General features: G+C 44.1%; 1 protein-coding gene across 1 annotated transcript in view; it reads right to left on the bottom strand.

Annotated features, from left to right (window-relative positions):
• Positions 1 to 17,187, bottom strand: part of LOC125932608 (pecanex-like protein 2) — a 62,472-nt gene that overhangs the window by 33,409 nt on the left and 11,876 nt on the right. The window contains exon 3 of the mRNA XM_049645002.1: positions 3,632 to 3,885. Within this exon, the coding sequence (XP_049500959.1) occupies positions 3,632 to 3,850 (219 nt within the window). The 5' untranslated portion in view covers positions 3,851 to 3,885. The remainder of the gene's footprint in view (positions 1 to 3,631; positions 3,886 to 17,187) is intronic.

Genomic DNA, 17,187 nt, shown 5'->3' with positions numbered 1-17,187 from the left:
ACCGTATCTGGCTCCTCCAGCAGGATTCTCCTGGTTTCTCATTTTCATTGTGGATCAGCATATTCTATCAGACAGCTCGTTCTAGGAAGGGGGCCCCCGGCAGGCAGACCCACACGTGCGGTCTTCTGCTTCTCATTCTGCAAGGCCAGCGATAAGCGCATCTCCTTTCTGAAAGGCTTGGACAGGAAAGACGGCGGCAGGAAAACCAGGCCCTCGCAGAAAGCGGATTCCTTGACTGCTCCGAGGGTTTTCAACACAAATAAGTGGAGGGGAGCTGGAGGAGGCACCAGAGAAAACCCTCCAGTCGTCAGGAAGGAAATGATTTCAAGTATATTCCTACAGGGTGGGGGAACTGACCCAGTTTATTAGGAGATTAAAAAAAAAAAAAAAAAAGAAATCCTTTTGTGTAATGGAAATACTCCATGCCTTTCTTCCTTTCTGATTTGCCTGCCCAATAAAAATAACAATAATGACGACAAAAAGAATGAAACCCAACTCTTGAAACTTTGAGCAATTCAGAATAACAAAGGCAGTCTTGTTCGCCGAGTAACCAAGGTTTTTACCCTCAAATGCTGTTTCTTCTGTTCTGATAGCCACTGGGCACCCCTGAGATTTTCTTTAACTAGCTCCACGGCGGGGGGGGGGGGGACGGGGGCAAGTTCTGAGCCACCCCACAGCACAGGGCGGGCAAGCACTGAGTGCCGCAGGCAGAGAGAGCCCCGCATGAACAGGCCCGTTGATGCTACTGGGAACTAACCCACCTGCCACCCCACCTGGGCCCCTCCTGAGCACTATTTTGGAATTTAAGAGAATTCCGTTTCTGTTGAGCACAAATATGTCCGTAGTGGTGCCCAAGCTTAGTTGTGTATCAAATCACTTGGGAAATGAGTTTAAAAATACGGGGGCTAGGGCCCCTCCCCAGGCCCACGGAGTCAGAATTTCTGGGTAGGACATGCAAGTCTCTGATTAGCCAGCTTACTCGGGGAGCCCGGTGCCAGGGGTCTGCCCCCAGCTCGTGAGCAGCGCCCCGCCAGGTAACGAAGCATTGCGCCGGGTGCCTCTCCCACCCCACCTGACACTCGCCCCCCCCCTCTTGGAAAACAGAGTTAAGGGCATTGTTTTCCCACAAACTAAATATTATCTGGCAGGTTCTGGGCGGGGGTGGGGCGGGGCGGAGCTCCTTCAGCCTCGGCTGCTTGCACATTATCCTGGACTTGTTTATCAGGAAACTGGTAAACTGTCATTTTACAAAACATACGGGGGATTGGGAGGCAGGAGAAGAGGAAAGTGAGTATCAATCCAATTACCAGCTCAAGGGAGGGGGGCCTTGAAAAGCAGGTCCCGGAGTGGTGCCCCAAGGCCTCTGGAAAAGCCGAGAGGGGAGACCCTGAAAGGGCACCTCATCCTTTCCCTCTCTCTTCTCTCACTCGTGGCGGCCTGCTGGCTCCATCATGTGCGGCTGGGTCTGCCCACAAGTCTCGCTCACGGGGAGGCTGTTTATGGGGAGCTCCCGATTCACAGAGATGTGGCTCAGTGTTGAACACATCTGGATCTCATCCGCCCGGACTCTATGGTCCGGACCCCAGATCCGCATTACCTGGGACCTTTGTTCATTCAGTCCCAAAAATTCCCTGGATACCTCAACACACAGGTCGCCACACCGAACGCTGGGGACCCAAAGAGGAGTCAGGTGTGCGTGGCTCCCGTGCTGAGGGAGTCGCCGGAAGATGCAGGTGAGGTGAACGCCGGGCAAGGGCCCCAAGGGAGCTTGTGAGCACAGGGAGCATGAGGAGAGAAGGGCAGGGGGAGGAAGTCTGGCAGGGGTGGGGGCGGGGGGTACCGGAATGCGTGTGCAAAGGGGGTGATGGGTGGCAGTGTGGAAACTCTACTGGAAACAACGGTGGAAAGTTCCAGATGGTATCTCTCTGGGTTCAAGGCTGCTCAGAATGCACTTTCCTAACCCCTCACTGCTGGCACAGGACAACCTTCCGGCCCCTGGGAGACACCAGGAATGTAATGTGGCAGCTTCCAGGAGCATTTCGAGGGGACCGCTGGTGCACGCCCTTGGTCTTCGTTTCCTGTGTCCTCTCCTCCATCCACTGGAGCCTGGGGCTTACCTCTTGGAACATGAAGGGCGGGAGTCACTTAAAATGGTAGGGCTGGCAGCTGGAAGGAACCTGGGTCCCTAGGACTTCCTGGAACAGAGCCACAGAACAGAACCCCTCCGTTCTTCATTCACGTGTGACAGAAACACACTTCTCGCGCCAGCGTGCCACGGTTATCTCGTCACCCCCCAACTCTACCCCCAGTTGCGATGCCGAGTCTGCCCAGGGCTGACTCTGTATGAAAGACGTCTTGCAGCGCAGTTTATAATGGCCAAGGGAGCAGGCCGTGGAATCATGAGGCAGGAGGTCACCACTCCCTGATGTGCTTTCCCAAATCTTCCCCGATGTATGCAAGGCTGGGCAAAGCAGCCACAGTTTTGCGTGAGGCGGGGCTGTAAATTCCTGCACCCCTTCGGCACACGTGAAGGTGGTGAATACGAACCCCTGAATGTGTTTTGAATATTCCGCACAGGAAAGGGTCTCACGAACATTTCTCATTACACCTGCCTTGGGATGTGATGCTCAAGAATTATTTAACCTTCTGACTCTTTACGGTCTGTCTTCTATTTCCTGTAAACTTGAGCACTATTGACGCACACGTGGGGCTCTCCTCGGTAGCTATTCCAAATTTCTAAACGTCTTTCTTTTAGTTGGTTGAGACTCCTGAAGCTTCAGGCACCTGTGTTATCTGCCTACTTTGTATTTCCTCATTTCTGCTGGGCCACCTCTCACAGCCTCAGCTGGCAGGGAGTCTGGGATCTCAGACGGATGAGCATCCTCGTTTTAAATGCCATTAAAATGTGGACCCCTGTGAGGACCAGGACCCGGGGTTCCCACCATGCAAAGTGCTCCCTATGAACAGAAGCCCGCGCAGACTGTCCTCCCCCCTGTTAGACCCGACTGTCCCTCTGCACCCTCGTTCAAGGTTCATATTTGTTTCCCAGGACACTTCACTTCAAACCGGCGCATTTTCTGAGGTTGAGTATGGGTTAGGCAGACGTGGCCCCAGAGCAACAGGAAAACTATGTCATTAGTCCCAAACGAGTGAGGAAGAAAGGCCGTCATAACTAATTCAAACTGGATCATTTCGCTATACTTTTGAGTTTTTATTTTAGGCTCAAAAAATAATTCTGGTTCTAGGGTGGAAATTGCAGAGCATCTAAACCGGTAACTTGTCGCACGTAAATGCTGAGGTTTAGTGATATTTCCAGGACATTTCAATTTATCGTCACCATCATCACCATAGCTGTGCTGTGTTAGAAAGGAAGACACTGATTTAGGGAAGGAAAGGAACTGTCTATTAGTGGCCACGCCTAGGCTGTGACTCAAAGCGTGAGCTCCAGGTTACCTCAAAGCCCTTGAGGATTTTTCGCAAAACCAGTGGTTCCCAAACCTAGCTGGGTCTCAGATTCAGAAGATGAGGAGAAGCTTCAGCATCTAGCCTTTTGCAAATCTCTTTGGGAGCCTCTTGAGCCAGCCCCGAATGATTACTCAGACAAGTGTCCTGGGGCCCAGAGCAGCGATACCTTGATGTAGTATCGGATGAGGATCCTACGCAGGTCAAAAACCTGTAGCATGGTGGCCGCGTTGTTGTCTATGATGCTGTAGCCCTCCAGGATGTACTGTGTTCGTGTGATCTCCCAGGTGAGCCAGCGGAGGTTGAATGCGGCATTGCAGGACAACAGGTGCGGCAGGTGGCCCGGTTTACAGCAGCAACAGCCTCTGTCGTCCTCATCACCTTCCATGATGGCCTCGACCTCTCTCTGCTGGCAGTAGGTTCCTGGCAGAGCACAAACAAGATGGAAGTTATACAAGGAGTCACTGGGTTAACCTTTGTTCACAATGGATTTTCCCCGGCCTTCCCTGGAGGGGAAGACACCGAAGAAAGTCTGGGAATCAGGAGGATTGTTTAATTCTTAAATTCCCAAATAAGTCACCGTTCTCATCGTCATTAACTCTTTTCTTCATTCGTGTCCATTCTGATTCTCAGCTCCTCCCCATTCGTGTGTGTGTGTGTGTGTGTGTGTGTGTGTGTGTGTGTGAGACAGAGAGAGAGAGAGAGAGAGGAGACAGACTTGCACGGTGCTCATGCACACCAAGTTGAAAGGCAGTACAGTTATACTCTTGAGCTACCTTTACCAGAAACCTGCAGGTCACAGCTGAGCAGAGGGGAGGCTAAACAAGGGTAGCAGGTGGAGATGTCTGAGAGCAAGTAGGTACGTGCTGATGTATTTTTCAGGATGGAAACCTCCCTGCTTCTTTTCTGGAAGAGCTCCATTGCCTAACCATAAGGGCAGACCACGCCTGCTACCTCACCTCACATGACTGAGAGCAGGGATGTTGGGGGGGCGGGGCGCTCAACGTTTTTGTCAATGATTTAAAGGGGAACATACACAGTGTGCCAACGACATAAGTTACTGGCACTGTCTGGAGTGCAGAGTTGTGACCGAAAACGATCTCAGCAGACAGGATGGTGGACTGAAACTAACATGCTGAAAAACTAATAGGAATAAATGGAGTATCCTGCATCTAGTTTCAAAAAACCAGCTGCACGCTTTGCGAATACATGCTAGCGTATTTTACAAGTACTCTGGTAGTTGCATGGATCATAGGAACCAGAAACAGGAAAAGCGAAAGATCCTACTCGGAGTGGTCCCTCAGAACCCTTGGGTGTTTTTAGCTTAGGAGAAATGTGGTTTGACTTCTGTTGGAGGAGATCATGCTGGCTGCTGTCCAGAGAACGGACTACAGAAGAAGCAGGGGTGGGAGCCAGGACATCAGTTAGGAGGCTGTTAGTTAACACACATGACACAGTGGTGATTTGGATAAAGGCCATTGGGGAAAGTATGGAGAAATGATCACATCTGGATCTCTCTGAAGGTAGTCTGTTAGGATTTGGGAACCAATTTGGATGGGAGATGTTGAAACGATTCATGAAGAATGGTGTGAAGTTTTCTGACCTGAGCAAGGTGAAAAGTGAAAAGACTGTCCACAGAGATGGAGAAGATTGCAGGGCGAGCAGCCTTTGGGTGGGCTGAGGGGAAGATCAGGAAGTTTTTCTTCCATATGTGAAGTTTTAGCTGTTCGCTATTAATCAAAATGGAGATGTCAAGTAGACAGTTGGATTAAGAAATCTGGAGTTCAGGGGAAGGGTTCTGGCAGAAATTCATAACATCTGAGAGAATTATCAGGATATAGGGGCGATTTAAAGTAATCTGGGGAGAAAGGACAGGTCTGAGAGCTGAGCTCTGAGCGTTCCATTCAGAGGCTGGGGAGGTGAGGTTCTCCCAAAAAAATGATTGGCTAGAAGTGGCCTGTGAGGTCAGAAGAAAACCAGAAAGAAGCAAAAGGCAAGTTAAAAAAGAAAAAAAGAGTTTCAAGGAAGAGGGAACATCAGCTATGTTAAATGATGCTTATAGGTCAAATTACCTGGGGAATTAACTGTGAGATTTGGCCATACAGAAGTGAATGATTATCTCTGCAAGAGAGGTGTCGGTGTAATGATGAGTGGGGGAGGGGATGCCAGCTTGGAGCCAACAGTAGGGGAGAGAAAAAAGCAGGGACAGTTAGTGTAGGTAACACTTTTGGGGAGTTTAAAAATCTTTACGACTTTATTCTATTTTTGGCCATTTATTGCATAGGCTGGAACCTCCTGTACAATGTTAAATAAATGTGAGTTTAGGGGGAAAGTATTCAGTCTTTTAGCATTACGTAAGGACACTAGCTGTAGGTTTTTCATAACCGCTCTTTGTCAGAAGGAGAAAGTCTTCTATTTCCAGTTATCTAAGAATTTATATTAAAATCAGAAATAGGTATTTAATTCTAGCAAACGCTTTTACTGTTTTTCCCATTTATTCTGTTGATATGGTAAACCCTATTGATGAATTTCCACATATTAAACCAATCTTTCATTACCGGGAGAAACGTGACAGGTTTATATATTGCTGGATGTGGTTTTCTAGTATTTTGTTGGGAATTTTTGCATATATACATTCACAAGGTATATTGGCCTATAGGTTTATTTCCCTGTGATGTCCTTGTCTGGTATACATGTTGAATTTATGAAATGAATTGGAAAGTGTTTTCTCTTCTATTTTCCGAAAGAGTTAAGGCAATATTGGTCATAATCCTTGCTTACATGTGTAATAGAGTTTAATACAATTTACATGATTAATAGTGACAGGGATTCTAGAGTTCTCTCTGTGGCCAAGATGTTTTGTTTTTGTTTTGTTTTGTTTTTCCTTATGAATTCAATTGCTTTAGCACATATAGGTCTATTCAGATTTTCTGTTTCTTCTGGTGTCAAATTTGGAAAGTTATATTTTTCAATGAGTTTTTAATTTCACCTAACTTGTCAAATTTATAAAATGTCCTTATTATTATAATGCTTTAAGATCTGTAGTAATGTCCCCTCCTTAATTCGTGATCTTGATAATCTGTGTTTTATCTTTTTTTTTTTTCTGGATCAGTCTGGGTAGTTTTCTTTTCTTCAATTTTATAGGTATTTCCTCAGAATCAATATTTGATTTCATGATTATTTTCCTCCATTGTTTCTTTATTTTATGATCCATAGATTTCCTGCTCTCATTTTTTTAAAAAATTTTCTTCTTTTATTTGCTTTGGGTTTTATTTCATTTTCTTTTTCTAGTTTCTTCAGGTGAAAGTGTAGGTTAGGAGTTGCCAATTTGTATTTTGTAAAAGGTCAGAGAGTAAATATTTTAAGATTTTGGGGCCACATATGGTCTATATTACTGCTGCCTCCTCGTCCCCTCTCTTTCTCTTCTTTCCCTCCTTCCCCATCTCCCTCCCTTTAATATAAAAGCCATTCTAAGCTCATAGCCATAGTTTGCCAACTCCTTGATTAGATCATTGATTTAAACCTTTCTTCTTTGCTATTATAAACCTTTAGAGCTGTAAATTTTTCTCTACACATTGCTTTGGTTGTATCCCATACATTTTTTATACTGGTGTTTTTAATTTTCCTTCAGTTCAACTATTTTTTAACTCACCTAGTTTTTATTCCTTAAACCTCTGTTATTAGGTGTATGCCTTTTGAGACTGTTTTATCTTCATGATCAATTGACTCTTCAATCATTATAAAATATCTTTATTTTGGCTAGGGATTACAATGTGCATTTTCATCTTCTTGCAATCTGCAATAGATGGATTTCATACCACTCTTGCTGTAATGTTGTAAGATTATTAAAATGGTATATTGACTCCTTCATGTCCTTGCCATTATTGTTGTCAAACATTTTACTTTAACGTATATTTAACCCCCATAATAGACTGTCATTATTCTGCTCTAAACAGTAAAGTTTTTAAAAAGAAAAGAACATCTTTGCTAACATATTTGCCATTTCTGGCAATCTTCATTGTTTTATGTAGAAGTGATTTTCTATGTTATCATTTGCTTTCAAACTGAAGGATTACCTTTAACATTTGTTACAGTGGAGGTTAGCTGGTAATCATGTCAACTTTTGTTTTTCTGGAAATATGTAAATTTTGCCTTCAATTTTGAAGGATATTTTCCTTAGCTGTAGAATCCTGGGTTGATAGTTTTCTTTCGGCCCTTAAAAAATATCATTGCACGGTTTTCTGACTTGCATTATTTCTTATGATATTTTAATAATTCAGATGCTTTTTCCCTGTCTGTAAAGTGTTTTTCAAACTTTCTCATGAGCTTGACAAAATGATTATAGAAAAATCTCAAATGCTCTTTGATTTTTCTTTCTTTAATTTTCACCAGTCTGAGGATTATGTGCTTAGGTTTGGTTTTCTTTGTGTTTATCTGGCTTGGGGTGTGCTGAGCTCCTGGGATTTATGGATTGATATTTTCCATCAAATTTTGAAAGTTTCTGAAGAATATTTTTTCAATTTTTTTCTGCCCCTATTTATCATTTTTCCTTTTGGATTCCAATTTTACACATATATTAGAATGCTTGATATTGTCCCCATAGATCACTGAGTTTCTATTTTCTTTAACCTTTTATTATTTGCCTCAGTTTGGACAGCTTCTATTGCCTTGTCTTCAAGTTCATTGATCTTTTCTTCCATCCTCTGAATTTTTCATTTCAGACATTGGATTTTATTTTTAGACTTTCTGGCTCTTTCCTATGATAGTCTCCATCAGTTCACTCATTATGATAATTTTTCCTCTGAATTCCTAAGCATATTAATATCTGTTTGAAACTTCTTTTCTGTTACCTCCAACATCTTTGGGTGTGTTTCTATTTATTGTTTTCTTTTCCTGGTTATGGACCACTTTTTCTGCTTATTTTCATATCTAGAAACTTTTATTATATGCTGGATATTGTTGATGCTATAGTGTTGACAGTCTGGACTTGTTTGTTTGTTTGTTTGTTTGTTCTTTTCAAAGAGTTTTGTTCTGTTAAGTAGTTAATTTATTTGCACATCAGCCTGCCAGCTTGATCCTTTTGAAACTTTTTTAAAAATTTAAATCCAAGTTAGTTAACATATAGTGTAATAGCGATTTCAGGAACAGAATTTAGCGATTCATCACTTACATGTAACACCCAGTGCCCATCCCAACAAGTGTCCTCCTTATTGCCCCTCACCCCTTTAGTGCATCCCCCCCACCCAACACCCCACCAGCAACCCTCAGTTTGTTATCTGTATTTAAGAGTCTCTTAACTTGTTTTTAGAGTGTCTAGAGTAGACCTGTGGGGTGATAATATCTCTACTCCTAAAGCTTGGTCTTTCTGGGGTCTTGGTTGAATTCCTGGGATGTTCAATAAGGTGTCTCTGCTGGATGATTGGAATTTCTACATCTCGGCACCTTACAGCCTCCATATTTTCTATTTAGTTCAGACCTCCACAGTTACTATTCTCTGTCAGGACTTGCCTCTAACAGTCAGCAGGTTAATATTCATCCAATTACTAAAGAGGATCCCTGTACAGATTTTTACAGTGCCTTCCTTGTGAAATTCATTTCTTTCTGATACTCTGACCCACAAAACCCAGCTACCTTAGCAGCTGAGAACTCTGATTCTGCCTCCGTAGCTCAGCAAGACAACTGTACTCTATTTGGGTGTTGCCCCCAACCCCCATACTACAGATAAGAAAGGGTCTCCAGGAAGAAAGCAAGGGTAATTATGGAGCTTACTTGTGTCTCTCCTTTCTCTTGTTGATCAGAGGCTTGCACTGTCTGTTCAATATCTGAAAGCAGTTGATTAAGATATTTTTCCTAGTTTCATAATTGTTTATGGCAGGAAGTATAGTCCAGTACTGGTTACTCAGTCATGGCCAAAAGGGTAAGTCTCCGAATCCTTTTACACGTCTTCTGAGACTGAATTCAGACGTAAAAACTTTCCTGACATCCATTCCCATACCATTCATTTTTTCCAACATCCCTTATCATTATTTACAGTGCCTGCTACTTAGTAGGTGCCGACAGAGTAGTTGGTGCAATGCCTGAATGGGTAAATGAAGGGAAGATTTTTATCCAGGTCACTGCATGCACAGGCAATGGAAACTCTATTGAGAAAACGCATGGCAGATTATATTGCGTGTTTGGCAGACAAAGAAAATCAATGTTTGTACTAAGCCTCTCCACAGAACCCATAAATGAGATGGTCATAACAAGTCAGAAATGGGAAACTACAACCTTCAAGTAATAATGTACATACAGAACTGTTAGGATAACAGTCAATGAAACAGAACTCAAGATCAGGATGGAGAAAGCAAGCAGGCAGTGTTACATGAAGTGTAACAGTGAAGGGCTGATCCCACATCTTTGATTCCATTTGTCTTTCCCCAAGACCTCACTGCTTTGGGTTTTAGCTGAAAGCACTCCTTTTAAAACCTTTCAAGGGTCTCTTAGCTCATGCTGCAATAAAAAGCTTTTATTCCCTCTGGTACAGATGTATAGAAATACATACATGAATTATCAGCAATGAGTAATTCACACTGCATGCTCTGGGGCCTCCAGAATGAGTAATGGCCACAGTGTCCTAACTGATCCACCCACTGGGACCCTTGGACGTGCAGGCACTAGACTCCGGGGGTGGGAGATGTCTCATCCTACTAAATGGCACGGGGACAACACTGGTTTTCTGCAAGTAATAATGTAATTCGGGAAGAAACCCTCTTTCAGTGAACAAAGTGAGATTGTTCTTAGACTCCACAAGGAAGAAGCATAAAGGAGGATTTTCACCTCCAATAGGTTAGCAAAACCGGTCAAATGACATGCTTCAAAAATCTGCATTTCTTTACAATTTCTTTCTCCATACTTCTCCATCCAGGTCTGGCATTTACCATGTTGAGCTGAATGTAAGGGTTTTTTTTCCCCCTTTACATTGGGCTGAATGTAAGGCGTTTTTCCCCCTTACATCAAACAAACTGGAAGGTGTGTGTGTTTCAGTGTGTGTGTGTGTGTGTGTGTGTGTGTGTGTGTGTACACACACAATAAAATGAGGAGTTTCGATTTCTATCATGTGAGCAGTAAAGTCCCACACCATGAGGAACATGGGTGCATCTCGGCACTGACAAAGACAGTTGAGGAAACAGTGTGCCATGAGGGACGGCTGCTCGACAGGGACACCCTAATTGCCAAAGGTTTTTGATAAACACTCAGTTAAGGTAGGTCTCTGTACCTCCTTTTAGGAACAAAAGATTCATAGTCAGGATCACATTGCAAAAGAATACAAAAATAAAAAAACCCGGTCATTCTGTACATGCACTACTCTGCTGCTCAAATGCAAAGCAAGACCATATATTCTCCTCCGAGAGGCTCACCGGGTTTGGAGCACATTTCCTCCAAAGGGAACACCAAGAGTCAACTGCCCCTACGCCATGACCTACACCATTGGTGTCAGTGAGAGAGGACCTGGCTGGCCGTTTCTGTCCGGTGTTTCCACTGAAACTGACCCTTGGCATCTTTTATGTTGTGATGTTCTCATGGTCTAAGTCAGTGGGACACAGGAACGCCTTCACTAAATAATTTTTAAATTTAAATTATTAGAGTGTCTTAGAGCCTGAGTGCTGATAGATGAGAATGCCTAATTAAAGGAGTGGAAATTAATTTTTTGAACTGAAAATGTATCTAGAAGGTCCCAGATGTCTCGCCACAGGGGATATATAGCAATTTCCTGCATGTGGCCACAATGTGGGGCAGCTCTTGCTGCCGTACCGGGCAGCTCTCCTGACCACTGACCCTTCCTTCCTCCCTTTGCTGGTCCCCCCGGTGAGCAAGCACTGCCCCCTTTCAGTGCTGTTTGCCACATGTACCAGCGACAGGCCAGGCCTGGCTTATTTATTGACACTTAATTCCCGAAAGGAATGAAGTTAATTTAAAAAGGCGTGCACAGTACAATGGCAAATGATAAAATTTAAGTAAAATTGGGGACAAGAAAAAATATGATGAAGCCAGAAAGAATAATGTCAAGAGACCCTAGCTGCATTCTGTGATACCCTATATATTTACTAAAGGTAGGCCACAGACTTCCCTGGGGCTTTCTAGAAGACAATGTAGAAAGAAACCTTGAATAGTTTCTTGTGTCCTTAAGACAACAACAAAATAATTGCTTGGCAGGATCTTGGCTATTTCAAGCGAAGACACCAGAAAGAGAATGTTCCCAGGACCCTAATAAAAGGTACATGGTGCAACATGGTGAACACTATCCTTAAGAGAATTGCCCAGAAAGTACGAGCTGTTCTGATATGGCCAAAGCACAACAAAGAGAAAGCATTTCTGTAGGTGGCTGAACCAATTCGACCTTAGGAATGTGGTTGTCTAGAGGTCTCGTGTCTCCCAAGGGCAGAGTTTAGAGAGTCTTGAGGGCAGGAGAACTTTATCGCTTTGAGGAAATCCTTGCTATGGATCGTTTTTCTCCCCCCAGTTCTGAAAATTATTGTGGACTGAGCAGTAGTGACTTAAGCCCAGGAATGGAGATATTCTGTGTGGTCGGTCTGCACAGGCCCCCTCTCTTGTGGTCCAGCCAGGCTAGAGGTAGAGCTGACATCCTCTTGGAATGGTCGGGAGCCAAAGAGAATGGCTGGCTGAAACAGAAGGTCCGATAACCAAAATCCACCCAAAGTGTCTCCGCTTCCATTCCAGAGAACCCTGTGGGGAAGGTGCCATCCAGGCCCGGAAGCCTGGGCCAGAGGAGAGGGGACTCAGGGCAGGCCGGCTCGAGTGGAAACCTGACTCTCACGGAGACGCATGAACTTAATCTTGTAGGTAACAGGCAGGCAGTGGGGACTTTTGAGTCTCAGGAAAACACGAGTAAAGTTGCAGTTAAGGAAGATTCCCCTGCAGCTTTGGGGGAGCAAAGAAGGGGCTGGGGCCGGGAAGTCAGCTACCCACAGTCCCATTCAGGTGAAAAGTGATGGGGACAGGAGCTAAGGAAGAGGCTGTTTACCAGGAGGTCAGAGGAAATGAAGGAGAGGCCCAGCTACTATGTGAAGGGGACACATTAAAAACAGTCCCCTGCAGGGGCCCCTGGGTGGCTCAGTCGGTTAAGCGTCTGACTTCAGCTCAGGTCGTGATCTCACGGTTTGTGAGTTTGATCCCTGCATCAGGCTCTATGCTGACAGGGCAGAGCCTGCTTGGGATTCTCCTTTTCTCTGTCTCTCTCTCTCTCTCCCTCTCCTCATACCCACTTGCGCTCTGTCTGTTTCTCTAAAATAAATAAACTTAACAAAAAAAATGGTTCCCTGCAGTGGGAAAGCTGCACTGAAAGAAAATGTCAGCTTGCTTTACAACATGCACAGCAAAGTCTAAATGCACAATATTGTAAAGATTGGGCCTCCTGGCCCTCCAGTTTTCCTCCTTTATCTGATAGGAGTATTTTGAGAAACACCACTCAGCTGTCCCAAAGAATCCGACTAACTGGATTCCCCAGAAAACCGCATGTATTACCATTATTATGTTTAGGGCTATCCAGTGACAGTGTTTTAAGATAACTTTGCTAGACATTTCTTCGTGCTGTGTTTTCATATGGCCACTGCCTTCATTGGACCTGCGTGCCAGACACCGGGCCGGCGTTTTACGTATGTGTGCAATGAGGCCACCAGGAGGGAACTGACAGGAGAGAATCAGTCCCTGGCCATGGAGTGGACTACAATTAGGCAGACATAGGTTTTAGCCAGGGCTTTTGATTCAAGCTGCAGGTGGGCTTTCAGACGCACACTCTGGGATATGTGTGTGGATTTTATAAATTGTATTCCCTTCAGAGGTCGTAGTTAAGATCGTTACCGAATTGCCCAGGGCCACAGAAGGAGGAGAACACCAGAAAATGGTTAAAGCTGAGCTCAGAGCAGATCCCTTCCACGGACGTTTGGACCTCATGCATGCATGTCGTGTGTTGGAAACGCAAGATGTGTGAGGCAGGGCTCAGCCCCAGCCAGCTGTCCTTGAGCTTTGGAGAAGCACCCTCCTTGGCGTGCTTCTGTTGATGGGTCACACACACGGTGACAGAGATGCCGACGGGGGAGAGAGCATCCACAACATGAAGGCTGGAAATCTAAACGATCATTGCCTCTTGCCAGTGGGTTATATCAAGGGCCGTGATGTGACCCAAAGAAATAATACAAGAGGAGGCATTTTAAAGTTTGTGAATTATTGTCATTTTCACTAAGTCGTAGAGTGGGGTTTGTTTGTTTTTTCGGGAAAGGCATGGAGATGCCCCTCCAGCCCCTCCTCCACCCCACGCTAATTCTCCCAGACAGAATTCTGGAACGGGAGCTTAAAGGTACATCTGTCCCCAGCTATTTGCCCTAGGAGGAGGCTTCTATATCTGCTAGACTTCACCAGATTAAATGTCTGGGAAGAAATCATCATTAGAATGATTAACATGTTTATTTATAAAGCTGTCTTATTATACATCCCATTTCCTGATGGCCACACATCCATTTGATAATCACCCCCTTGAAATGAATCCAAACTTAAAGATGAAGAAATAGAATATGAGACATGACCAAGGTCACACAGCAGAAGGAAATCAAGGAGTAGAATTGGTCTCCTGAGACACTGAGGGGTTTTAGCTCTGTATTATTTTACAGGACAATTTCTCTCCTAGTCCCCAATTCCAGGCCTTCAACAGCACTGCAGTCGACCACCTTTCAAGGATCACACAGAGGATCTAGAAGAAGTGTATTGGCCCAGGGTACAGTAGGGGGAAAATGTGTTAGAATACTTTATACATGTTTGATTTTGTGGGCACAACAGAGGTTTTTATTGTAACCATTTTATATTCCAAGGAGACTCAATTTGTTTTAAGACAGATCCATACCGATAAAATTTTTCTTATGACCTGTCTGGCCAGCTGGATTTTAAAAGCAGTGGAATACCTTTCAATGAAGCAGCACTGTTTTCTCCCAGAGAATTTTGATTTCAAAACATCATCTGCTCATGTAATGTTAATCACATTGAAAAGTGATAGCATCTCACTTATGGCACACATTAACCTGGCTATGCAGGTATAATTTCTCCTTTTTTTTTTTTTTTTAACATTTATTTATTTTTGAGACAGAGAGAGACAGAGCATGAACGGGGGAGGGGCAGAGAGAGAGGGAGACACAGAATCGGAAGCAGGCTCCAGGCTCCGAGCCATCAGCCCAGAGCCCGACGCGGGGCTCGAACTCACGGACCGCGAGATCGTGACCTGAGCCGAAGTTGGACGCTCAACTGACTGAGCCACCCAGGTGCCCCTCTCCTTTTTTATACAAATAAGAACACTGGGTCTCCAAAGCAGCCTCTCCAGTGGAAGGGTTTGGCCTTTTGAATTTAAAATCCGTATTTTCCCCTTAGCATACACTGTCTAATAAGGTTTAACAGATTATGAGCAAAACTTTCTCTGAATTTACTTTTTTCCTACCGGCCTATAGGAGAAAATGAAATGCAGGAAACTCATTCTGAGTTGTATTATTGTACTTTTCTTCCACAAACTTATTTTTGAGCGTCGTTAAAATAACGCGGTGCGCCTAGGTGGCTCAGTCAGTTAAGTGTCCGACTCTTGATTTCCATTCAGGTCATGATCTCACAGTTGTGGGTTTGAGCCCCACGTCGGGCTCTACGCTGATAGTGCGGAACCTGCTTGAGATTCTCTGTTTCCCTCTCTCTCTGCCCCTCCTCCGCTGGCACTTCTTCTGTCTCTTTCAAAATAAATAAACTTAAAAAAAATATGCAGGGGGCCCCTGGGTGGCTCAGTCGGTTGAGCCTCTGACTTCTCACTCATGTCATGATCTCATGGTTGGTGGGTTTGAGCCCTGCGTTGGGCTCTGTGCTGACAGCTCAGAGCCTGGAATCTGCTTTGGGTTCTGTATCTCCCTCTCTCTCTGCCCCCCCACCCCCACCCCTGCTCACGCTCTGTCTCTGTCTCTCTAAAATATAATAAACATTACATTTTCTTTCTAAATATGCAGACTCTTTTCATGTTCAACAGCAAAGCCTCTTTTCTTCCCAGACTTGCTATCTAGACAAGCATGGCTTTGTCTCTCTCACTCACATGTCACATAATTTGAAATGAAGAAAAATATGTGTTTAGGAATTCTGAATGGAGAACCTATTATTTTAGGGGTAAAGTTTGGAACCAAGGGATTTAATAGATTACTTGAGCCATGTAGATGTTAGAACTAAGGACTCGCTAATGACCTGAATGTTGCCATAGAGAAGAAAGAATTCTAGAGAGTTTCAAGATTAGTGGGACAGCTATGGCTCTCTGTGGCGTCGCCACTAAGGAGAAAGGTTTGGGTTGCATTAACTTTAGATAAGATTAGGTTACACAGATATTTTAAAAATGTCCCCACAGGCCAGTGATTATGGGGTGTTAGCCAGACTATGAGATGGCTGATAACATCTCACACAAACAGGAACATAAATCCCATTTTCTGATGTTTTCCAGATCTGATGGTAATGTGTGGCTACATCCTGATCACTATGCCTTTGCTTTCTACATTCATTCGGCAAGAGCCATCTGGGTTTCACAGTTGCTAAGGCAGTAGACCATTCCAGAAACTGAGCTGCTAACAGTGGTGATGCCATATTAATATTTAAGAACCCTTTCAGGTAAAACTTTTAAGTTTCAACAACCAGAGAGAATTTTTAGAAAATTCTTTCCTTCCTTCCTTCTTGCCTCCCTCCCTCCCTTCCCTCCAAGGCAGTGTGGCCTACTTAGGGGACATCCCCATCCCCTCCTCTACCACTGGTGACCGTGAAGCCTGGAGCCTCATTCTCCCAATATTTTTTTAATGTCTCAAATAGGGATAATAACACTTGCTCACTTTATAGAGTTATTATAAGAAATATTCTGGAATATACTGCGCTTGAGAGCTGAAGTGCCTAGTATGGCATCTGGCAAAGAACTCGTGCTCAGGAACACGTAGACTGCCTCTACTGTCTCACTCAACCAATATTTATTGGGCAGCCTCCGTGAGCCAGTCAACACACGGGGGGAGGGCCATTGAATAAGGCAAGGAGTTCCAGCCTTTGAGAGTCTCACCATCTAGCAGAAATTGGTTCAAACAATATTGCACAGCCCGCATGAATAAAGAGCTGCATATATCAATTTTGCAAGAATACTGAAAATAAGCTTTGGTTTTTCAATTACCACTTATGATTTTAATTACCAGGAGACATTTATTGGCCATCTACCACATGTGGCCACATGTCCACACATCATGGTAACGTCCTGATCCCCAAGACTCATGACCTATACATACAAACGCCTGAAAACAAACATAATTTTCATCACGACTTTGCTCCAATAAGAGGACAGAGTAATCTATACTATTGGTTGTGTTTTGCATGAGCTACTGTATGAGCAAACACCAGAAGGATGTGATACCATGGGAATGTGCATACAAAATATAAAATATATTCAAATGCCATATCATTCATTATAAAGAAATACTGAAAAATCGTAATTTGACAGATAACTGTAGTTAGGCAACTAATAGAAAAGGTAAGTGTCCACATAACATCATGCATTTCTAATACCATTTTTCTAGGGCTTCCCAAAAACCCACTTTATCAAATGACACTTAAATATTTCCTAAGACACCCCGTAAGAAGATTTCTGGAAAAATCTGGATCTTGCTGTGATAAAAATGTAGCAATCCT

Source organism: Panthera uncia, chromosome D2 (assembly GCF_023721935.1).
Source record: "Panthera uncia isolate 11264 chromosome D2, Puncia_PCG_1.0, whole genome shotgun sequence".
Taxonomy (NCBI): domain Eukaryota; kingdom Metazoa; phylum Chordata; class Mammalia; order Carnivora; family Felidae; genus Panthera; species Panthera uncia.
Note: the sequence above shows the minus strand (reverse complement) of the source record. Positions and strands in the feature narration are given on the sequence as shown.